The sequence below is a fragment of the Zonotrichia albicollis genome, chromosome 3, assembly GCF_047830755.1.
Source record: "Zonotrichia albicollis isolate bZonAlb1 chromosome 3, bZonAlb1.hap1, whole genome shotgun sequence".
Classification (NCBI taxonomy): Eukaryota; Metazoa; Chordata; class Aves; order Passeriformes; family Passerellidae; genus Zonotrichia; species Zonotrichia albicollis.
This window is the reverse complement of record NC_133821.1, coordinates 31,083,016-31,108,378: the sequence shown is the minus strand read 5'-3', so window position 1 is coordinate 31,108,378 and position 25,363 is coordinate 31,083,016. Positions and strand designations below refer to the sequence as shown.

At 35.6% G+C, this 25,363-nt stretch overlaps 1 protein-coding gene across 1 annotated transcript in view; it reads right to left on the bottom strand.

The window, feature by feature from the left end:
- GPATCH2 (G-patch domain containing 2) overlaps positions 1-25,363 on the bottom strand; it is a 119,220-nt gene that overhangs the window by 86,394 nt on the left and 7,463 nt on the right. Inside the window, exons 2-5 of the mRNA XM_005483008.3 lie at positions 23,841-24,554; positions 18,566-18,627; positions 10,525-10,707; positions 9,338-9,417 (exon numbers count right to left, since the gene is read on the bottom strand). Of these exons, the coding sequence (XP_005483065.2) occupies positions 9,338-9,417; positions 10,525-10,707; positions 18,566-18,627; positions 23,841-24,554 (1,039 nt within the window). The remainder of the gene's footprint in view (positions 1-9,337; positions 9,418-10,524; positions 10,708-18,565; positions 18,628-23,840; positions 24,555-25,363) is intronic.

Below are 25,363 nucleotides of genomic sequence, written 5' to 3'. Positions count from 1 at the left end.
TACAAGCATTTACACTTCACTTCAAAAAGAAGCTAAAAAAGCACCTGCTATGTTGCAGCTGACTAATGCAAGGACTAATACACTCTTGGACCACTCCAGCTGCAAGTGCTAATGATAATACCTTTTCTTTTTGTCTTCTTTATTCCTAGATACTCTATGTAAATCAGCAACTGGACAAATGGTTAAAGTACACAAAAAACAATAATTATTATGTTTTTGAAAACATCATACCAGTGTTTTATGAAGGGCTTTCCCACAACATCAAGAGCCCATGAAACTTTTTTAAGTACTGATTATCTATGGGGAATAACCTTCCCAATCTAGGATTGCTTACCACCATTTTATTTAAAGTTAGCACTGCTGTCTCTGATTCTGGATAAACATGTTTTATAAAGTGCTCATGTCCAACAGGTTTTCAAATTGAACATGTTGCAGAAACATAAACAAAGCCTACATTTCTGTAAAGAAAAGGTTCTGCATTCAGTTATATGCTTACTTGCTGTAAATACCATGCGGTAATGGTCGGAAGAGTTTTGAGTAATTTTTGCCTTCTCAAAACTACACTCTAAGTATGCACATTTGATTGTCTTATTTCATGAAACCAAACAGTAGCAAGCACTTTTCCAGCTGACTCAGAAGTAAGGTAGGTACAACAACTGTGGTTTGCTCCTGTCCTTTCTGGTTGTGTTTAACATGTTACAGAACACTGTCTTTACATCCAGCTGAAGTCAGAGCAATCAAAGAGAATGGCAGACGAGGACCTCTCCATTCCTGTATAATCTCTCACATCAGAAAAGAAGCCAAGTAATTTTCTTGGTCCACTCAACTTCAATACAATACATCATGTATGTTTCCTACTTGATTTTCTGTCCTGTATTTTGAAGTAATTTGATATATGCACTGCCATGATGAATTGGTGGAGAGAATACTACAGATCCAGTTTAATTCACTCTTTTTGCAGTACTTCTTACTCTGGGTACAAGCCATATGAACTCAAACTGAACATATAACCTCCCCCCCATGCCCCCACAGTATAAATTGGGGTTTGTATTTTTGCTTTTATTAAAAATCAAAACATTAAAATACTCTCATCCTTGCCTTATAGTAATGATTAGAAAGATAAGCTGTTAATGCTATCCATCACTTCACACAAGATTTTTAGAATATGAATTACATAACCTAATTCTAACAGAACCAGTGAACAAAACAAATGAGTACATCAGAATAGAACCTGCTTATCTTAGAACAAATCTAGGGGGTCACTTAATAGGCTTAATCTAGATATCTGATGGAAATACTCTGCTTACCTCTAGACATGTAAAGCGGCTGCATTCATTACAGATGACGACTATATGAAGGGCAACATAAAAATGTATTTTCAAGTTGTTCCACCCATCAGCAGCCCTGATGGAAAAACCTATTCATGTGAATGAGTTACTATGGGTTGAATAAGAAGAAACTTCCAAGTGTTTAGGAACTGTAGTTGTTTTCAGTTTAAAAACGTTAAAAAACATGTTAGCTGAAATCACTGGCATGATTTTCCTGATTTACTTAATGTTTATGATGCTATTACAACATAAATGAGATGTTGCTTATCAGGTAAACCATAGTATCTGTGCAGGTGTTCCTTGCCTATTACACATGTTTTACTATCTCTTCTCAGCATTAAAGGATCAACTCCCCCCATCAAGCTCAGCACAAGGAAATCCAGCTCAGGATTTCAAGTTAGATTTAGGAAATCTAACTTGACTCTGGATATAGCATGTTGTTCTAACATTAATTATTTGAAATGCTGCTCTTGAGACATTAAGAAGTTTCTAAAAGAGATCCAACAGTGAGATTCTTGCAGGAAAGATACTAAGTGTAATAACAATTAAAGGATTTATTTTTCCCATTAGAATTGCACAAAACCATGAAACATCAAAGAACCCATAGGCACTTGGGAAGTCAAAATAAGCAAATTCCAAATGTCTAGAGAAGAAACATTTTATGCAGTCACACACCAGACAGTGAGGTTTCTTTTAAAGCTGCAGAAAACAAGAGGAATAATCATGTTGCTTCGTATTTTGAGGTCAGAGGTTTTAAAAATCATTATTATCTGTAAAGACTGCTGTAAAACTGTATTAAATGTGTTTTCAAGACAGACACTAACTGAAGAATGAAAGGGATATCATAACGCTATTTGTCCTCCTTGAAAATAAACTTAAGTGAAATTGTAGATGACAATCACTGGAGCGGTTGGGGTGAGGTGAATTACAAGAAATACTGCTTAGCCTAACAGTTCATAGCACTTGTCACCATGAATAAACCACAGAACGCATCTAAAAAACTAAGCAGCACATTTGGCATTTCTGAGACTAATGCTGCAGGGCAACTGCTTTGCTGAAGTGGGATGCTGGTTTTGACACTATACTTGAGAGTCCAAGAAGAGACTAAGTCACCACATTCACTTCAGCTAGACAGAAGTTAATCTTTGATAGTTTAAGGGTATGCTTTGATTGTCACTGTAGGTCAACTATACCAATAAAAAACCATTGTGAGCTTTGTGACACAGAGTATCTCTTTTCCTGGTTATACCTAAAAGATACCTACATTTTGTTGACACAGTACAATTGTTATCTCCAAAAACTATTAATCGGCTGATGCATCTAAACTATTTTTTTCTCTTGATAGCCATAGATTTTGTAAGAATCAAGGCAGGACACAACTCAAGACTCTACACTCTGATTTACAAGGTAAGTGGTACAGAAGAATGAATAAAAGACACATGGCTCACCTTCACCAATAACTTTTTTCTGGTTAATGAAGTGCAGCTTCAAGGGAGACAAATGCTGTGGTATTATTTGTGTCTCTTTACTGATTTGATGACACCATGATAATTGAAGATTTTCATTAGACAATTTCAGGTGACACAAAAATCACTGTCACTTAATGCAAACACCTTGTGAGGCAGACTTTATTTAACCACAGATCTCAAAAGTGATAGGTAGAAATCACAACCCTTCATAACAATGACATCAACACTGACAAACCTGACCTATTAATTGCAGTGCTCTGCCTTGAACAATCACATACAAACCAACTGTGCCTTACATACAGATACCACTGATGGTGCTATTAGAAATGAGAACCACTTTGAGAACTGACCTAGCATGAAAAATGATACAGGTGTAATTAGGATCCTTTCAATTAGGAAATACACTAAGCCATTATGAAAGTCACTAAGCAGCTTTAGCCCTCCATCAGGTGCTTCCCATAGCAGATGGAAGTTACATTAGGCTTGCACTGGTGTAAGTGAAAGCTTTAGAAAAAATGCACAGGAAAATTAGTTTGTGGAAAAAAGAAGCTCTTGCGATGTGGAATACATGGTGAGGATTAAAAGGTGTAATAACAGTGAGCACTTCCTCCAAAAATGTATAGATACACGAAGTTAAAAACATCACAGGTACCTCAGCATTTTCCAGAATATTTACATTGTTACAGGGCTTGCAAGGGTCTTTCAGGGTGAAGAGGGAGATGAGAATGTTCACCTCATGTTCAGAAGGCTTGGTTTATTATTTTATGATATATATTACATTATGACTATACTAAAAGGAATAGAGAGAAAAGTTCTCAGAATGCTAGCAAGCTAAGAATAGAAAAGGAAAGAATCACAAAGTTCTGTGTCCAGGCAGAAAGCTCTGCTGTGAGTGGTCAGTAAATCCAAACATTCACCCAAGACCAATCACGGACGCACCTGTTGCATTCCACAGCAGCAGATAACCATGGTTTATATTATGTTGCTGAGGCCACAGCTTCTCAGAAAGGGGAAAATCCTAAAGAAAGGATTTTTCACAAAAGATGTCTGTGACATTTACATTTCATTTTGAAACCTACATTGTTTATGATGAGGTTTTGAAATTTGACTGATTGTTTATTTCCCTTTGGTTCACAGATTTGTGTTGGAAGCCAAAGATCATCAGTCCAACCCCCCTGCCATGGGAAGCAACACCTTCTGCTAAATGTGAAACTATTGTTTTCTCATAAAATAATGCTATTTCAATGTGACTACGTTTTGAAGTCTAGAAGTGTGCCACTTGACTCATTCCTCAGGAAAACTGTAGTATTTTTGCCGATAGTTACTGAACACTAGAAGAATCCAAGGTGGGGCTTACACCAACATCCCAGCAGCATCTCCTCTCCTAACAATCTGAATTTTTCTGCCTGAAAAAACATATCTGCAAGAAGCACATAGGTGCAGGAAACCATTCACTCCTTAGGGAATTTTTATCCCTCTACACTGTAAAACTAAGGTATTGAGTTAAAGACAGGACTAAAAGAGCATGACAGTGACTAGATTTTTGCATAAATAGGTATCAATTTAAGGTAATTACAAATAAAAAAAAGTGAAAAGCATACTAAGAAAGGCTTTCAGTAGCTCAGAGTATTTGTGATGACAGGAAATCTTAATAAAACCATTACAAAACAAAAAAACCCCTACTCTCCTACTTGTTTAAAGGTAAATTCATTTGCAGTTTTAGCAGCATAAGGTTTCAAAATGCTATTCTCAGGCAGAGGCTTAATATTCCTCACCATGAATGAATCAAAGTGTGAAATTCAACAAGAGTTTAGTTTTGTTATAATCTAATACCATCACATTTCCACAGAATTTGATATAGAGACTATTGCTCTGAATGACAGAAAATCATTAACTGAAGAAAATAATTAATACACCATAGATAAATTCTTTTGTGCACCTCGCTGATACTATATTTTACTATATTATCTGACTATACCACTCATCCAACATAAACAAATTCTCCACATCACCAAATACACTTCAACTTGAGAAGCAGTGTTCTTCCAAATGTTGCAGAGTATCCACAAAGAGGCTTATGACCAATATTGTAAAAACAGTGCCCAAATTATTCTTTAAGGAAATATTCTTTGGATCTATAGCAAGATTTCTTTCCTAGTAATATTTCACTTTGTTTCCAAAATATTTTGATATGAAAAAAGCTCCTGAAAACACCTGGCTGTTTCTTCAGCTAAAAAAAACTTAGATGCAGAAATGTTTGATTTGATTTTACATTTTGAAAGCTGTTTAAAACAGCACAAGTGCTCAATGCATCTTTTCTCCTAATGTCAACAGACTGTTAATCTGTCAACAATTTTTTTGAGAAAAGCTTTTATCTTTGAACTTTTAAAATAAAAGTCACAGGATTTGACAGAAATACCCAGACATCCTCAGATAACGGGTCCTGGAAATGTAGCTTTCATCCTTTAAACACATTTTGAGTAATTACAACTGTGTATAGTCAAGCTCAGTAGCACAGCTGTGCAAAAAAAATAAATCAATCCAGGAGTGCAAGACTTAATACAAGCTGTCTTTAATATAATGAAACCAATCCCCACGACACAAAGGTGATGGATGGAAAAACTGGCAGAGTCAAAAGAAAGCATCTTTTTTTATTGGTCATGTTTTTTGCACTTTAGCTCAGTGAAATCACTTACCAGCTTCCAGCCAAGACAGGGAATACAGGCAGGAAGAGGCGACACTGAAGAGTTCTTGAACAAAACACTGCAATGTTTCTCTCTGTCTCAGGGAAGAAACAGTGCCTAGAACCACACAAGGAGTAGCTAAAACAGCAGCACTCATTTTCCAAACTTATTAAAATTTCCACATTTGTATGGAGGAGTTGCGAATGAAAGTCAAAATTTTCAGTTGAATACTAAGTTGGGCAAAACAATTTGAAGAAAATGAAAAAATAGTCATGCTTTGTTTTTGCTATCTATAATTAACTCCTATTTTCTTAAAAAGGGGTTTTATGCTCTCCCCGGGAATCTATCTGAGAAAAAAATGACAACCTTAATCATTTTAGGTAAAGAGGTAACTTAGTATTCTATATCATAGAAACAAATCTTTACACTTTCAACACATCTAAAGGGTTAGGTTTCACATTTTATTCTATGAAATACCAAAGCTTCACCTGCCATTTATTAGAATCAACACAGCTACAGTACTAGAAAAGTGACATGGATATAAACTATACGTCACTAGATGAGTGCCAAGTCTACAAACATACATAAAGACCAGAAGAAAAAAAGCATTCCTTCTAGAAATCAGTGTTTTATTCATGGAACACTACCTCTAAATGTCAGGATTTCTGTGTTTTCCTAACACAAAGCAATGTGATGCTTGGGACTACTTCATCAGGTCATCTCTAACTTCAGAATCAACCAATTCAACTCAACCACAATAAGATTTGGTGCAATATACACCTTATTAAAAGAATACATTAAACATGAAAGTAAATGCATAATTTTCCTAATTTTAACTACAAAGCTACTACTATCAACTTTGCATGGCATTAGAGAAACCATATACTTTTCTATTTCTTTTCAAGTACAGCTACAGTTGATGCTATCACAAAATCAAGCGATGAAGACATAAAAAGCCACCATTATAGTTGCAACCCAAAATATATACATTACAAACTACTTAATTACAGATCCCATTAAAAACTTGTCTATCTATGAACTGGACAATTGAAAGGCTGTAAGCCAGTTGTATTGAATATTTCCTTTTTTCTATTTCATTTTCTTGCTCAGCCTTTTCAGTTGTCATCTGCTGTATAACTCATTCAACCTGGACATTGGAGTAGGTAAGGATTTTCAAAGTACGTGCATGCTAGGTTTTCTATTTCTCTTTTTCTTGTCCAGTGTTGTGTGATTATCAGAAAAGTGTTTTGACTCAAAGGCAGTACACCTGATAAAAGAAAGACCCATGAGTTTGCTCAAATTAAGCAACTCATTCATGAAACACAGGAAAAGCTTCTGGAGAGACTCTAAGTGCCAGCTTTGGCTACCTCAAGTTTGCTGCCTGGTCCATGAAGAGCAGCATTGGTGCTCTGATCCTCAGCTCTCACCGTGCTGTGAACGTGATGTGAGCACGCAGTTTCCTTGGTCTGCAGCAAGAAATACTCCCACTCTTAGCCTGTTATTCTTCTTACAAGAAAACCTCCAAATAGTTGGGCATTAAACAGAGAGAGGATGAGCGTATATCCAGCCATTATCATAGCTCCTCCCTCTGCCTTCCCCAAACCTGTGATCTCACCCAGGCTTTGCTGACTGCTATAATTGTGAACCTTCAACCAAGCTTTTCAAAAAACCTTAAGCCTTGACTGCATGCAAAAAGCCAACTGTATGCTCACATTCTGTGGATACAAATTACAAACCCTAAGACTGAACAGAAGATATAATGTGTATCTTTCAGGTACTGTATCTATTATTTTTTAACATTGTCTGCCTTTCAGGTCTGTGTAAAAGCAGTGATACAGACATCAGACTCCTTCCTGCTAGAAGAGAATTCATTCACACCACAATTCTGTTCAATAACTCGAGTCTGCAGTGTTCTTTCCTCAGGATATTAATCTTTCTTAAAGCATTCTTGCTCTTCTTCACTGTTACCATCTAATAGCAGCAATTACTTCTTGTTTTGCATTATCAGATGTCACAGGTATTAAATGACATTTTTGTCATTGAATTTAAGTATCTAAAGAAGATTTTGTTTAAGAAGCAATCACTGACAAAAGGAAGCACACGAGCTCTGGTTTATATTTGCAAAGACAGATGCAGCAGATGTGCCCACAAACATAAATAGTCATTAAGGAGGTCAGAAAGCTGCATCTGCAGAGCTAACAGCACATCCCCTCAATTTGTGACTCCTGCCTAAACATAGTGACTCAGAAGCTACATTCACATGCCAACCTTCTTCCACAACACCATGCAAATGACACATTTAATACTGGAGGTAACTGAATTATCAGTCTTTAGTAGATTGGCTTGGATTTGTTATAAAGGGAACTACAATACCATCATTATATATGGGATACCATGAGTGGAAGACAAAATGGACTCCTAAGGACAATCCAGCAGAAAATAAACATTAGGATTTTTTATTATATATATGCATTCACAGTATATCTTCATCAATTGAAATTTAATCACCTTTTTACAATTTAGAGGAAAAGAAAGATTTTAGGGTAGTTAAGCCATGTATCATCAGTACCATGAAGCTAACCTATCAGCTATAATAGCTCCTATAAAATACCAGAGTGAAATTGCAATAAGCCTAGAAAATGGGCTACAAATCCCAGATATGCTCAAGCAAGCACTGAACCAAAAATAAAAATAGGTAGATAGGAAACCAAGAACTAGATAGCATTCATCTAATTCATGACCACTAACAGCAGAGATCACAGGCCAAGGTTTTAAAGCATCTTATTCAGCTCCAAATGGCAATTATTGGACAGGAACTTCAATTACAAAAACCTTGCCTCTTCAAAATGAATTAAATTTCTAGCAGGTCCTTTCTATTCTCTCCACATATAATAACTCTTACATTTCTCAGAAGCAACTTATGTTGTTTAGGCAACTTAAATCTGAAAACATTTAATGTTGTCAAACAAATATCCATTTATTGTCCTGGCCTATGTTTATTACACCTGATAAAGGATCTCAAACATGCTCTTCCAAACATTTTTCTTATAAGAAAGAAATAGACTGGGCTATAATTAATACATTTTAGCATTTAAATTTAAAAAGTCAAATTTCTCTTCTCATCATGCCCTTCTCCGAGGAAAAATTGAAAAAAAAAATATTAGAAACTTATTTTATCCAGGTGTTAGATTGCACAGAAGTGCAAAGACAGGTGAATTTTTTCCTCCACTTATAAATACTGCTCCTAGGGCTGTAGGTACTACAAACCCCAAACATGCCATTTGTAGTGCCAGCTTTGAACAGGCTCAGTACAAAGAAATGCATGATCTCTATGGCAGGCACTTGGATAACCTGTTTTAATTTTCTTTTGTATACACCCTTTTCGCCTGACCACACAAGTGTAAACCAAACAAAAGAAAACAGGGACATATTTTCAAAACAGATTTTTGGGAAAAAATATGACCCGAATTGCGCTACAATGCATCCTGAAAGCTTTTTTATTATCAGAAAAGAAATTTATTTGATTTTCATCATAAAAGTGAAACATGTTTTCATATAGACATAAGACATATACTGAAAATAGTAACTTATACACATATATACACACAACCACACTGAAACGTTTTTCCTTTGCTTATTTCAAAACAAGTACTGAGAAACAGTATCAGATTCTTTCTTCTGCAGTGGAATGTCAGAATATTTAAAAAGAGTAAACATACACTCAGGGAGCAGTGGCAGCAAGTCTTCCAGTTCCATTATCCATCCATAATGTCAGGGAACAAGCATTAGAACAATATGCTTTTCTAAAAACCCCTCAGAACAATGCACATGAGCTTACAAAAATGGGAACACCTACCAGTGTATTCTGGTTTCCTGAAGCCTTTTTTATGTTTCTTGCTGGCATTCCATGAAGATGACTACATCTGCTCTGGAAACCTACAAAAAAATACAAGTCTGTTTAAGAATATTTTCTCGACCATAGAACCAATAAAATTCACCAATACACACCAATCTATCAATATGAACTCTGTTAAACAAAACCATTTTATTGGCAAACATTTTACTGGTGGAAACACAGAGCACAGAATGGGAACAGTAAGGGAAAGAATAAATTATCAAGAAAATTTACAATTTTGCAGCTATTCTTACTGCCATCCTGGATCGATGCACCATTGGCAGCACAAGCAGAGCATAGCAGAACTATAGTAGAAAGTGATTTTTGCATCACTTACAACTTCCTTATCACTAGGAAACATTAAATCTGGCGAATCTGCAGTGACCAAGTCCTTCAAAGCAATCCAAGTGTCTACAGAATAATCCTCACAGAAGGATTCAATACATTCAGTGTAGTAGTTTAAAAGTGATTTGACCACTACTCAGATTTGGTTTTGAATGGGAAAGAAGATCCTTGTGGCAGAGGAAGGTACAACAAAATTCTTTGGCAGCAAGCTGAGGTTTGACAGCTTCAATCTGTGGAGAAGAGTGTGTTCCTAGCTGTAAATGCAATCCAACACTGGTAGAGTTTACCATTGGTAACACTGGATCCACAGTGGTGGGAAGTACTTTAGAAATAAAGAAAAAGGGTATTTTCTAAGTTACAATCTCAATCCATGCTCCAGAAGTACCCTTCCCTCTTCTGTACAAACAACATGGCCATAAAGCAAGGCAGATGGTCACATTAGTCTTTCCAGCCTTTAAATTAATGAACTTCTATAGAATTCTATACATTACAGCAAAGGCCAGGAGCAAAATGGAACATCACGTTTCATTTGAAATAATGTTGAAAAATTCTCAATGCAAACATTGAAAGAAATAAAAACAGCAGGTCATCAAAATGAGCCATTTTGCATCTTCTGACTTTCCTAATAATTGACTTTGAGTTATTTCACTCTAACGATATCTTAAAAATTTAACAGTTCAAGGAAAACAAACAGGTTAACTCCAAGACTTGTACACATTTTACATATTTAATATAATCCACAGATATCCTTCTACTGTACCCAAGTCACTCTACAGCTTGCATTTGCTTGATTTGCTACTTACCTCTCCTCCCTGAGCGGGACATAAGAGGGAAAGTACCAGTTAAGATACTTTCAAAGACTGGGTCAGGCAATTCTCTGTCCAGTTCTGTGGAGTCTTCCTGTTCCCACCATGGAATGACCCCTGTAATTCCGCATGCTCCACCTGATTCGTTTTCATGAAACCAATCACTCTGCTCATCATCACCTGTGTGAGGGCAGGGTCCCCCAAATCACCAAAAAAGAGGGAGGAGCAGAGAAAATAAAAATCAGATGTTACCATCAATAAATACTCCGACAGGATTATTATTTCCTTCACTTTATAGCTGTATAACAATTACTCCTATATAGCAGTTTTCTTTGGAAAATGTTTCTTAATAGCATGACAAACATTGCCATCAATGAAACATCATAAAATGTAATGCTTTAAAACCAATTTACAATAGTGAAAACAATAATAAACTAGTTAATCCTTTTGGCAATAACTGTGGGGAAATCCATTTAAGTTACTGCACTTTACATATTAACAAAAAAACAAGCCTTAATCTCCTGCAGGGAATTAAAAGGTATAAAACTGAAACTGGTTCTTTGCAGCTGATAATGGTATATAATTAGCTTAATTTCATGATTTGTATGGCTAGTAAAAAGGGAAAACAATCATGAACAGATGTGACTAAATGAAGTTAATCAGATTAAGTTCATTTAGAAATAAGTTTTGAAAAAGTTGATTTTAAATGAAAAGTGACAGTACCACATGATTGAGAATTATACTGCATTATAACGCAAAGTTGGTAATTTTTACTGACAATATTTATCTATGTAGAATTTAAATACCTGGATTTAAATTAAGAAATAAGTCAGGACTGAAAATACAAGACTGAAAATTTGATCTTAAAATTAGCTCATAACCACACTGGGAACTAAAAAGAAATGTTTATGTTTGTTTTAAAACATGTTCTTTTCATACACACCATCTAGTTTCAGAAGAATAGAAAACAGCTTCAAAAGACATGGGAAATTTTCTTTCCTCTACCCAAAACTTAGATTAGGTATGTGCTATACATTTTATTCTACTTCAAACTATCCAACCATGCTTCATTATTTCTGCACATAAATTATTTGTTTGTCATTTCCATTTTTATTTGGAAATAAATTAAGCAAGATTGCAAAATTAAGCAAGATTAAGCAAAATGTAAGATTTGTGAGACACAGATTTCAAGACTAAAAATGCACTTGTGCAAAGTTTCACTGTCACTCAATGCCATAGTGGGGAAATACAAATGATGAAAACCAAAGCCAAAATTTCATGAAAAATAAAATCCAACATACTTTCTCCAAACAAAGTGTTCCAATGTAAATAATATTTGAAATCAAGCACAACTGAAAATGACTGTAAACATTCAATCAGAACAAGTAATTCTAGAAAATATAGAACAATTAAAGGCCTTCACTGGCCACTTGCAGGGGAAATGGGATCCTTACACCTTTAATGATGACTACTAAAAGCAAAATTAGCAGAGGCTACAGAACAGGAACTTTTAGATGGAAGAAGGTGAAAAGAAAGGTGAGAAGAGATACATAGGTCAAAAAAAGATTTAAATTTCTTTGCATTCCTGAAGCATTTCTACCTGCTCTCCCTATTCACTCTAATCCTCATTTATAGGTATGACATTTCACAGAGGCATTCACCATTAATTCCATCCTCATTTTGTTACAGCCAGGTATGGGCTTTTTGGAGGAACTCTAAGAATACTTAATAGGGACACTGGTGGTGGTGGAAGGAGAACCACACCTTTTAATTAGATTGGTCTGTGGTTCAGAGCTAAGGTTGAAATACTTTGTTTTGATTTTCCAAACCTTTATGTTTGGAAACACTTTCTAAACTTTTGTTTGTTAAACTTCGTCTTTCTATTTGTCATGAGAGCTTCAGATGCCTTCACGAACAAGAAATACTATCAGGAGCTCAAAAGTAGTCTTCTTACTCATAATTCATCCATGGAGATAAGCACAGAACTCTGAAGTGGGAGTCCATGATGAGTTCAGGGACAGAAGCTGTAAGAGGCAGGCAGTGCAGCCTTGGAAGAAAGCTGCAATTTCAGACTGGGGTGGTGGAATGTGCAATAAGACTAACAGCAGCTACGGAAGGAAACTGATATCTTTGCTATATGCCCAATAGCAGTTCTTGGGGGGGGGGGGGGAAATTACTTTTCCTTTTTGTGTAACAAGAATATTAGTATGTCAAACAATCTTCTGTTAAGATACCTTAATTTTTATACTATTACACACTTCCCTAAGCACTTCTTACAGCCAAAGGCAGACTTTAGATCTGAACCTCTTAAGTCTTTTTCCACATGACAGCAGCATCCAGATATACTTGGTTTTTAGCTTCCTTGTCTGTGAAATTAAACAACTCTGAATCCTCTGAATATTTTAAATCATATTATCACCTTGAGGCAAGTATAAGCCTATTACTACTATTCTTATCCAGGTGATACCACTCACAGGTATTTTGCTTACCAGTTGTTTCACCTGGAAGGGATGCCACTTTCAGAGCCAGGGAAGACCACTGCATTTAATTCGTTCCCTACCTCACAAATATAGGCAATAAAACACAGAGGCCTCCCCACTCAAAGAGTTTGGTAACCAAACATTTGGATTTTATCCTACTTTAATTTGCAGCTTTCAAAAGGCAGCACAGTATTCATAGCAAATGTGATCTTAGGAATACTAAAAGCTGAAAACAACAATTTTGACTTCCAAAGATTCACTACACTGTCCTTTCCTCTAGGATGCTGATTCAGCACAGGACTACAGCAAATTATGATATTTTTCCGAGGTACAGGAAAGGTAGAAAAACCACCAAATATTCAAAAATAGAGCCCATGCATCCTCCTAAACACATTTTAAAAATACATCAAACTTGTTTATGTGTAAGGTTAATGCTTCAAGGAATTACTTCATAGTAATTTACATTGAATTATAACTGCACTGATCAGTACAATAAAGTCAATTTGAGGCTCAGAAATGTCAACTTCAATCCTAAAATTTTCAGGCCAGTTTCTGGCTTAACACACTTTTTAAAGTTATTTTTAGGCCATCCCCTCCCTCCAATTACTGTTTCCCTAAAGTTCACTCTGTATTATGATGTCTATATATTTATGTAACTACCGCCCCCATGTTAAATTCCTTGCCTTCTTCTTTAAGAAGTTTAGAAAATTATTTTATATGAGCTTCTGGTGGTTTTCCTATGGATGAAGACCCCTTCTGCATCACTATTACTTTCATGTTCAGAAAAACTATACCTGAATCATACTTTAGCTAAAGCAGTGCAGTTTTACAACAAACTTTCCACCGCACATTAAGAGAGAGTCCTACCTCCCTTTCTGTTTTATTACAAAATGGCCAGATCAGGCTCACCAGCAGCCATTATATGTGCTTGCCTAGGACAATCACAACACACTTTGAGAGGTTACTGTGAAAAGTTTGGCATCAGTGTCCTACAAACACCACGTGATGTTGTGCTGCTCTGTTATCCACCAACCCACACAAAGAGAACAAGAGCACAGGTCTGTGAATATCCTGGGATTTCAGTGTCATTTCCAGGACCAGTGTTTCTCTTTCTAGGTTAAAAAAACCCAACTGCTAAGCTGTTATAATCATTTGGAAATATCAGGATATTCACTGTAACACATCCCAGGAGTTTCAGGAAAACAGAAACTGAAGTTACCCCTTCACAGAGGAACACTGCATCTTGCACTTTGTGCTTTCCAGAACTACCCTGACAGAAGATATACATATGAAAGATATGCTACAGAAATATTTAGGATTTCAACTACTCAGGTCATGTGCAACAGCTTCATCTTATTTCTTTTCCATCTGTGAAGACTACAAACTTATTTTCCACAACAGTTCAAACCTGGTGTGATTTCACTTTGCATTGCACACTCTAATTCTTTTCTATATGGCGAAACACAACCTGTCACCTGCAGCTACATGCAGTACAAGGTCCAAATTAGTTCCTCACTAGAATTCTTCTACTGAATCAGTACTGGGTCATCTTCATAAAGGACACAGTAATTAATATATGTTTAATGGTAAAATAATGAACAGCTATCTTTAAACGCTTAGCCACATCCACAGTGGAACTCTGACATTCTCTGACCTTCTCCAATTTTAACTGTTTAACACTTTATTAACATAATATTCCTTCCTACTTGCTTAAATCTTAAAGGACATTTCAAGTGCTGCATGCCATCATTTAAGAAGTCTTAAGTCAACTCTGAATTTCCCCAAGTGTACAAGTATAGATGAACCACGAACACACAGTATGTTTTCTCTGCTAGACCCAAGCTATAAAGCTCATTAAAGAACATCCTTGCAATTTAACTATTTCTTCACCCAAAACAGGGTATCATCCACTAGTGTCTGAACAACAATAGTTTTGTTAACAATGTGTTGAAAGCTTAACTTGTCTTTGACCTGTGCAGTGCCTTGAAACTGCAGGAGATGCTACTAGTTAGGCCTATCACAGAGTTGCTATTTTAGGCCGCAATGCATAACTAGACATTTTGGCTCAAGATTCTCTTAAAATATTCCTACACCAGGCTTGACACTGCTTATTGTTAAAGTTTTTAATAATTGCAAAACAGCCAAGCAAATACAACCTGGAACAAAAGGCAAAAAGAGGAAAAAAAAGGGAAGTCATGAGGATTTCTCATACATAAACTTCAGGTGCTGCTTAGGTCTTTCAATTACTTTGTTGGCAGATTCTTCTACCTCCATACTTAAGAGCTCGATAGAAAAAATACTGTGACTCTATCTATTAAATCTTACCCCTAAAATGCCCAATTTGAAAACCTCTGAAGAAAATACAACCCACAAAAAGTCACTTGAGGTTTAGTTAACAGTTCAGCAGCTACCCTCTTCCCTGACAGCACCATCACAAAACATTATCTTTAAGCTTTTGCTGACTAACTCTTCAGGGTTTGCAATGTTTCACAGAATAAAAACATTTGCCACACTGGGCCTGCAAAAACTGAGCATCAATTACTTCTGCCAGAAGGAATTACCACAGTGGACAGAGCACAACAAGAGAGCTGCTTGTGCCCTCTCACATGACCTAATGTAAGCACTTGGGTAACTTGGAAAAGGAGGGTAAACAAGACTGGGCTCAGACAAGGACTTCATGGGAACCAAACAACTCAAACAAAGCTGGATGACTGCAACAGAGAAAGGAAAACAGTACAGAAGTCTTAAAAAAAATGTTAGATGGTACAGCACATATTAGGAGTTGAAGAGAGGATTTTCAAGTCTCAACACTTTTCTCTTATCATAGCAATTGATGAGAATTAAAATGTATCTAGAACTATCCCAATTAAAACTACACCTGGTTTTCTTTAATGAAATTATCAAAATTGAAATTCTTCTAAGATTCTGTCCACAGAAAATTAGATACTGTAACAAAATTTATCTCCATATCCTTTCTGAAAAATTTTGGAAAATATTAAAGGTCACAAGATCAGGCACTCCAAAGTTCATAATTAAATACTCAACTATTTATTTAACTGGTCAAATGCTCCAAGAAATTGCTGCTTTAGTCACTTTCCTAGAATGTGCCCCAAAGGATGAATTTGGGAATTAATTAAAGTTTTATAGATATTATTTGTCTGCAATAAATGAGATGTGGTTCCTGATCTCAGAAACACAAAACAAACAAATGTTGCCCAGAAGAAAAGGAACCTCTTGTCCTTTGCTACCCAAACTTGCAAGTGATGGCAGGCACATCATTTAAACCAAGTATTTCACCAGGCAACATTAATCAATCTCTGGTTCTCCACTTGACTTAGCAGAAACCTGAAGTCAGAAGTGCAGAAAATTTGAACTACAAATGAGGTCAAGATGCTGATGCTCTGAACATAGATATACAGAGATGTTAAAGATTACATATAGATATAAGATATAGATATCCTGGAGGAGGGACACTGGTTAGACAGTAATTAAGTGTCTAGCTTTAAAACTACAAAATAAAACCAGCAATTTCTTCCCTTAATACATTTTCATCCTGTCCTCTTCCAGCTTTGTTTATCACACCTAGGCCTTTCCTTTGCTTCTATTAGACTGACTTTCTTCTTCCTTCATTCTTGTCAATTTAGTATGTGTCTCAGTTCAGCTATTAACTCACAGAGATAGAATAAACTCACCTCAATTAAGGAAAGTACAAATTACTAGTATTTACTTTTGGGGGGAATAAACATTATTAGAAAATCAACAATTTTGGTTTTGAAGTAGGATCTCTGATAGTACTTTCATAGAAAAGTCTCACAAAACCAAAGCTATAATGCAGATTTTAGTGTCTGAGTTCCACTGTGAAGCTAACAGTCTTCTGATCATACCCACAAAATTATTAGTTCAAAGGAGAGATTGAAAAAATGTATTGTTATGACAATATCCTTTTAAGGTTTGCTTTTACTTGTGTTTCAGAAAACATTTTCAGGTCTTATGCTTTCTGCTTGAAAATTGAAAACTGAAACAAGATTCAAATATCAGACAAAACTAAGAACTACAACTTTAACGGACCAACACTAAAAAAGGTAACACCATACCACTGAGAAAACACAGTTGGTCACTGATCCCTCCTGTTTTCTCTTCCCACAAAATATATACGAAAACCAGAAAGCAATATGTTTTCAGTCATATTATTCAAAGATTTAAATAATATACTTCAGGATTTAAGGATAAAAATATTTATAGAAATGTATCAAAAAGGTACTGGAAAAACATGTGCAATTAGGAAGTGTGATAGGTCATCTTACATATAAATGTAGAGAAGAAATGCTTTAAAAATTCCAAGTTAGAGGAAAAATTCAAATAGGGAAGTAAAAGCAAATCTGTTTGACTCATACTTAAAGACTTAATGCATTGTAGCACTGAACACAAATCAACCTAAATCAATCTAAATTTTCAAAGAGAACCTAAACTCTTAAAAAAACATGAGTTAGCACAACCAAAATCAGATACTCAGGCTGGGAGGTGCAGTTTGTGTAGCACAAGTTACCATTGAACAAGGAAGGTAACATTTCTGTTTTAAGTAGGAAAAATCCTTTCCCTACTGAAGATAACCCCAACCCCCAAAAAAACAGATGGAATGAGAAATTAAAAAAAAAAAAGAAAAAACCCCAAATGTTCCTTTAACCTAGTTTTGTGGAATGGGTCAGGATTTTATTCCTTGCACACACTCAAGTAGTCCTTGGCAAAATGTGTAAGAAAATACGCTCTGTTACCACTAACCTAAAATTTCCAACAGAAAAGCAATTCTCAAATACTTGAGAGAGTATTTTCTGTCTCATTTTTGTATCCTGTCAAAGATAGCAAGTTTCTACTCCAATACAGCATAATATAGGTAAATGTGTTGCAATAAAGACAAAAGCTGATAAAAAACCCAAACTTTTACTTCCATCCTCAACAGTTTGATCACAGAAAAACATGTGAAAGCATTACGTGTACTAAAACAAAAGTTTCAATCTTCACTGCATTTCAGATTAAAGAAATTTTTTTCAGAGGGAAGATGTTAAACAGCTCAAATCTCAGTCTTAGACTGCAGAAAAAGCAGTTTGTTTGAAATTACTTTGAAATTACTTTTCAAACAAATTAGTGAATGAAAAAGAACTATTAAAAAACTCTACCAGTTTGGAGGAAAAGAAAGAAAAAAAGCCATCTCAAAAGAATAGCATGAGAAGTAGTACTATAATCAGAGTCCTGTCAGAAAACTGGAGGAACTAGGCAATTAATATAGATGATTTTTAGGAGATGCTCAAGTTTTTAGTAACTTTATGATATTACAGGGGCTGTTTCTCAACATAGCTTTTGACTAAGTCATGTAGTCAAGACACCCTCTGTTAACATTGAAAAAAAAAAAAAACAAAACAGAAAGCAAGCTATACTTCCACTCAGTAAAACAGTAATAGAAACTGAAATACAATAATTAACCTATGAAATAACTTGTAACGCTTACAGAATTTCAACTGATGTGGTTTGAGGGGTGGAGAAGGGAAAGATTGTTTCAATACCTTGTCTTCCCTCATCATTGGTAAACAAACCAGCATCACTGCTGCTCAGACTGCTGGATTCACTGTAATAAGAGAAAGAGAGAAACAGATCAAAAGAACAATTGATCTTTCAGTCGTAAAATTTTAAGGAGACAAGGCTGTGCTCAGATTGAACTTAAGCCCAACAGAGATCGGAGAGAAAACAGGATGTTTTTTTTTTAAATCAAACTGCAAATATCCCAGTTCCATTAACTACAAAGCATATTATTTTTGGCACATAAAACCATAGGAATCTAATGGTACCCTGACAGTAAGCCAGATGTGACTGCAACGAGGTGCTGACACAATTGATGCATTTTATTATCTCCTTCCATCAAATGCTCACTGCTCCCTTCTTATACTGAGCAATTCAGCTTGATCCTGGAACACCACTGCTCAATAAAATAGGAAAAGTCTCAATCAAAAGCAGCCTAAGCCTTCCTTCAGCACATGAAATATAAGAGTCTGAAAATCAAATTACCTTTCTGAACATCATTTGCAAATATTCTGGAAAAGATACTGCTTAAGGTTTCATGATGTTCCACTCAGAGAGAACAGAAAAAGTTTCTAATAAAGGTAACCAATTAAATCAAAACAAAGGTCACCTTGAAGAAAGTAAGTATGATTCAGGATCATCAACAGCAACAAAAAAAAACAAGGCACAGTTTACTTTGCTATGACTTCCAGCATGGCCTTAAAATTAGAATGTGTGTATACAACATGCACACACATCTCTAAATGAAAAGACACGAGCAAGTATTTAGTTCTTTGCTGGATGCACATTGTTACATACAATAACCCATGTGTCCCTAAACAGTAAATCAGACTGGTCTTTTAATAACACAGATAGCACTTCCTTGAGTTTCACATGAAAGGACTTTTCTGTAAACCCTTTATTTCACTTTTTATCAAGAGAATAGCTATGTTATGGAGGTAATATTCTCACCAAAATTTTTATCACATTTTACTTAGTCTGAGATGCAGAACAACTTGAAAAAAAAAAACTCAAATACTTCAGCACAAAAATTCAAGTACATTTTATAAATACTACGGCTACTCTTGATGTGCCCATACAAGTCACTCACAAGAACTTCATGTCTGTTTACCTTTGTATACTCATTCATATTACAATTTGCATGCTGTCCTATACTTGAAAAAAAACTATTTCCAATTATTTTTATTTTTTAATACTAAGTTATTTTTATCTGTACATCAAATAACTACTACACTTGAGGAAATTATTTCCTTTTAAATTCTAATTTCTTACAAAAGCAAGTCTTGAGTTTTTTAATTTATTAATTATTCATATAAATATATGAACTATATAAAATTAATCTAATTAATATTTAATTATAAGCATATATATTTGTTTTTAGTATCTTCCTTTGGGACTCATCCCAACAAGATTTGAAACACAATATGGTAGCAGATGATACAAAGCAGTGTTTGGGATTTTTAAAGCATATATATATAGAGAGAGACATAGCTCTGTGTTTGAAGATTAAGTTGCCTTAATCTTTGCTGTATCTTATGTATCTTAGGCTTATCCAAATTCTTGATGCATAAGCAACACTCACACTATATCTTATACATAATAAAATCAGAACAGACTTCAGCACTGGCACAACTGCCCTAAGCAGAAGTAAAGCAATATGCATGCAAGGAGAATGGAACCATCTTTTGTGAGGGACACCAAGACTTGAACTTTCTAATACTGCAAGTCCTAGTAATTGCCTTTTAGCAAACATCACATCCTCACTTTATTTATAACACAGATGGCTTTACTGACCCTAGATTTCTTTGTGTATAATTTTACATCATCCTTTTAAAAGGAAACAACATCCCTTCTTCATAGATTCTTTTTGTGCACTTATTGTTTAATTGCATGCTTTAAAATAATGTCAGGAAATCCTTTCAATCCTGATATTTCAGCCAATTTCCCAACCAAAAATTCCAATTTTGAGAACAGACTCGATCCCTTTTTAAAGATATTTAAATTGTGAAAAAATTCTCACTGAAGGACTAGTCAGCACATAAAAACATAACCACTTGAAAGTTTTGAAAAAATTCTGAATAAATTTAAGAATTCAAACTAACACTGGCAGCCACAGTGTTCACTCTCCTCAGACCACAGTCACATTGGGCAGGGATTACAGCTGAGATAATTGCTAGATGGCAGTCATTTCACTGAATAAATTCAAAACCTCTGGAATTAATACATTAATAGATAAGTGCATGAAACTGCTATGATGGAATATATTTCCAGTTTTAATATAATTTTGCAGAGTATACTGCTTATTCCTTTGCTTTATAATGAGAATTCCACTCGCAGTAAAACTTCAATGAAAACAGAAAAATCCACAGACTCTTTTTAGTCCTATAAAATAGTGTGTGCAAGCAAAAATTTGGAAGAACAGCTAAGCTATCCAAAAAGCTTTCACATCCTTATTTCTGTATTTCTGGAAATAAAGAAGAAATACTTGTAATTTGCAGTTCCTATGACTAACGAGCTGCCTGGTGCCTTGTTTTTTTATGAGACATGGGAGCTTTGTGCTGTCCCCAGGATCTGACCAGCTCCTGTTTTCCCCCCAGCCACAGTGGGTGGTGCCTCCGAGCTTCACTGCTGCTTCTCTTTCGAAACAGGCAATTGTGATTTCACCTCTCTTTAGTCACTTCAAACACAAACAAGAGCCAAAGCCTGTGGGAATTAAATAGCACCCAGAACATCACACACTGCTGAATTTGGCTGAAACTGACCAAAAGTTGTACACTGAGGATAAGGATGGATAAGCTCTGATCACAAAAATCTCATTTCCAGTGCTTAAAACAATCCTCCCAGGAATTCATCTTTGGGATCATTTAGATGCTGACATTTCAAGAGTTTGAAGACTCCTCTTTCAACTTCAGAATCAAGCACTTAAAATCTGGTGTTTGGTGTTTGAACACCCACATACAGAGATAAAAGACTGCCAAAGAAGTGCCATTTAACATTTTTAATGTGCACTTCCAAAACACGTTATTTTCTAATAATGTCACGTATACTCTGAAAACTTTTGACTGGTTTTAGAGCCAATCAGTTTAACTCCCTTTAAAAATTATCAGCTTTGTGGTGTTTCTAAAAAACAAACTTCTAAAAAATTTGTCCTATTTTTAAGAATTACTGAACTATTGCACTGAATACTACGGCACACATTATTGCATACAAAACAAAAGCAACTTTGTATACTTTTTATTCTTCCTCTTCCATGAAGAGCTGCTGAAGTGCAAGTGTTATCCAAGATGCTTTGTTAGCTCTTTGTATCTTGTACAATCCCATCTTCCCTTTTAAAATCTAAGCTTTCACTTTCAGCATAGACTTTTCTTAAGAGTTTGTTGGTTCTTTGAAATTCTTCCAGCTAAATGATCTCTAATAAAGGCACCATTGCATCTAAGTAAAGTTAGATTAAAACAAGTTAAAATTATGCACATACGAAATATTCTGATACAGTATCACCTAAGAGCTTTCTAGGCAGATTTCTAGCCACACCATAAAATGCAAGTTTTCTAATTCAGTGATTTCAAAGCTTTCATTCAGTAGAATGACAGACCATCTCAACTGTGTGCATAAGCAGAAAACCCTATGAAGATGAGAATGGTTTTAAAGACTATTTACTGGGGCTATATACAACAAGCATTTAGAATATGACTTGAACAAAAGCAGCATTTGGGGCAACAAAACATCAAGTATTTTGAAGAGGAAGATCAGCTTTTAAAACAATAACGTTTCTTTTGAGAAAGAAGATTCAGACTGACCTGATTAGTTTGGTTCTTGGAGTCTAAAAGAGAATATCCTTATTGAACACTCTTCTCTCCATCCAAAAATTAGCTATAGAACTTTTGAGTTGAAGAACTGCTACCCTTATAGCATAACAGAAAGTCTTTCATAAATGAGAAATGCAACAAGAATATGGACATATGAAAAGCTATGCAATGGTTCCTAGTGTGAGGGAAATTTTTAAACATCTGTCCCAGACATGGAGGAACAGATTTCAAGTATCGTCAAAGAAAAGACAAGTTTTCCAAAGGCTTTCTAACAGCACAGACTCCAACTTGCATGTCAAAGGGAGATGTCTACACTGGCTACCCTGAAGGATGAGTTCTGCTCTAGTAATTAACATGTAAGGAAAAATATTTAAGGTTTGGTATTTATTCAGCTCTTCCAGCTCCTTCTTGTTCACAGGTGAGGGACAGAACTAGTACATAACAGAAAGACTTAGGACTTTTCTGACCATAACTGGAGTTAGTCACTTACCAATGCTGCTGTTATTACAGTAACCAATCTGACTGCTCTGGTTCAAACCACTCTCTGCACCTCAATTTTATCTGTCCAGTAAGGAAAAGGCTTAACGGTTTATAGATAAATTTCTACAAAGACAAGAGATGGACACCAGTGCCATCAAGGAACTGATCAAAATAATATCTTTGAAGACGTGTCTGTCTTGCTGACACTTCTGCATTCAGAACCTGGCATGTGGAATAAACAAAACCAGCCTTACTAGGCCCGGCAGTTAACATCCCCTGTGTACAGTACAAAAATGACTTATACCTTACTGTGTTGTCAAAATAGTACTTTGGAAACAATTACCACTGTAGTATGACTGTTGTCTGGAATGGATGGATGAGGTGTACTGCCAAAGGGTCATCATTCCTCCATTTTTCTAATGGTAAGCTCAGGTGTTTCTGAACTGTAAATTGGTTTTTGCATTTCGTAAATGATGCATATCCTTGGCAACCTGCAGACTTTTTATGCCCATGACACACCAGAACATACTGTCTAAATGGTGACTAAACACTGACAACCCTTCTGACAAATAGAGATAACAATCAAAGCACCAATGTCTAGAAATTGGAAAAACACTAAATTCTTATCTGACAACTGTTACCAGTTGAAATATCTAGAAAAAACTGTATCATTCATGTGTATTTTGTCACTCTTGATCTTGAAACAATTAGAATGTATTATTTCACTAAACTGTTTTCTTGGTTATTCCTCTGCTTCATCACTATTTATTGCAGAATTCCTTAACTTGATCAGCTAATACATAAAAAATAGTAGATGTAAAAAAAATAAGAGTAACTTGTTAAAACAGATACTATTAATGCTAGAATTTAAACTCTGGAACCAACAAAAAATCTAAAGATTCTCAATACAAGGAACAGTAATAAATGCAAACAAATATTATGTAAAGTTTCTGTAAAAAGAAAAAGGAAGAATAACCTGTCACTCATGTTCTCATCTGAGCCTTTTTGCTCCTCATATTCCATTTTGTCCTTATTTGCTTGACTCACTTCTTCACTTTCTATAACTACTCCTTCATCCAAGATTTCTGGACCTTGTCGAGCTGCAGATACTTTTCTTTTCTTCACTTTGCTCTTGGAAAACTCCTGGTGCTGGTATGATTTATTGTTATTGTCCATTTCTTGATCTCTGCTGTTATCCTGCTGTTGAGTTATTGTCAGTGCATTAGAGACTTCTGACGGCAGATCTATCGCCATGCGTTTTACCTTTCTCCTCCTGCGCAAAGTTCTGTTTCCCAAACTGTCCACAGCCAAATCTGGTTCATGCCACAGAGGCCTTTTGCCTCTAATGTTATTCAAGTTTGAGGAGGGCCTACGTTTAGCAACCAACAGCTGGTCATCAGAATCGCTGTGGTCTTTCTTGGTGGCATGATTGTCCCTGTAGTCTTTGTTTGATTCCTCCAAACTGGAATCGGAGCCCTCACTCAGGCAGTGCCCAGTCTCCCAGGGGTGATGGGTGGTAAATGAACGTCTTTTCCGTCCCCTCCTTTTCCTTGCTTGCCTCTTTAGAAGACAAGACACGCTTCGAGAATGATCTCCAGTATCAGCAAAACCTCCTCTGGCTTGCTCTGAACTTTCTTCCAGTGCTGAGACCAGATCATGAACCAGCTCCTCCATAGTCCTACTGAAATGCCTATAGATTTCAAAGGGAAAAAAAACACACAAGAAAACAACAAATTAATTAAAAGTTCTAAGCATAAACTACAACAACTTCATAGGACAAAATCATTTTAGACACCTTAGGCAAAGCAGAATAATCTTTATAGGATGGCCATTGACTCTTTCGCCAAGAAACAAAACCTTGCCAACCAGTCCTACAGAATCTGAAGCACACCAGCATGTGTTTCTTTTAAAAGGTATCTTCCCAAACTTCTGTCTTGGAAAGAAAAGGCAGCCAGGGGCTTCCCCCCATTGGTTTGTGGCCCCACTATTATTGTTTGGTTTTAACTAATTTCATCACAATTATAAGATTGTCAGAGATCCCACATGGCAAGAGCATCAACAGTGAGCATTCACTCTAACTGCAGGTAAGGAACACATCTCAAATTTAAGAATGGGAAATGAAATACATAATATTCTCCTTGTATATATGTATAACAATGACTTCTGCTTAAGACTTTCATTATGGTAAAATATTTTTAAGGATGATTATCTCTTAATGTTGCCTAAATGCTAAAATGAAGTTAAGACAGCAATTCTTGGATAATATGACTTTTTTCCTACTAGCAAATAAGTCTGTCTTTCCAAATGGCTGACATCTGTTTCATTTTAAAAAAATAGCAATTCAATGAAGTTATATTGGGTTGAGAGAATACCCAACTACAGGTAATTCTAGAGTATTGAATGTAGAAGTTTCCTACCACATGTAGGCACTTGCATCCACAGAATCCCATGCTTGCATAAGGAAAAAAATTCCTAAAGATAGAGTGTCAAATTAAGGCC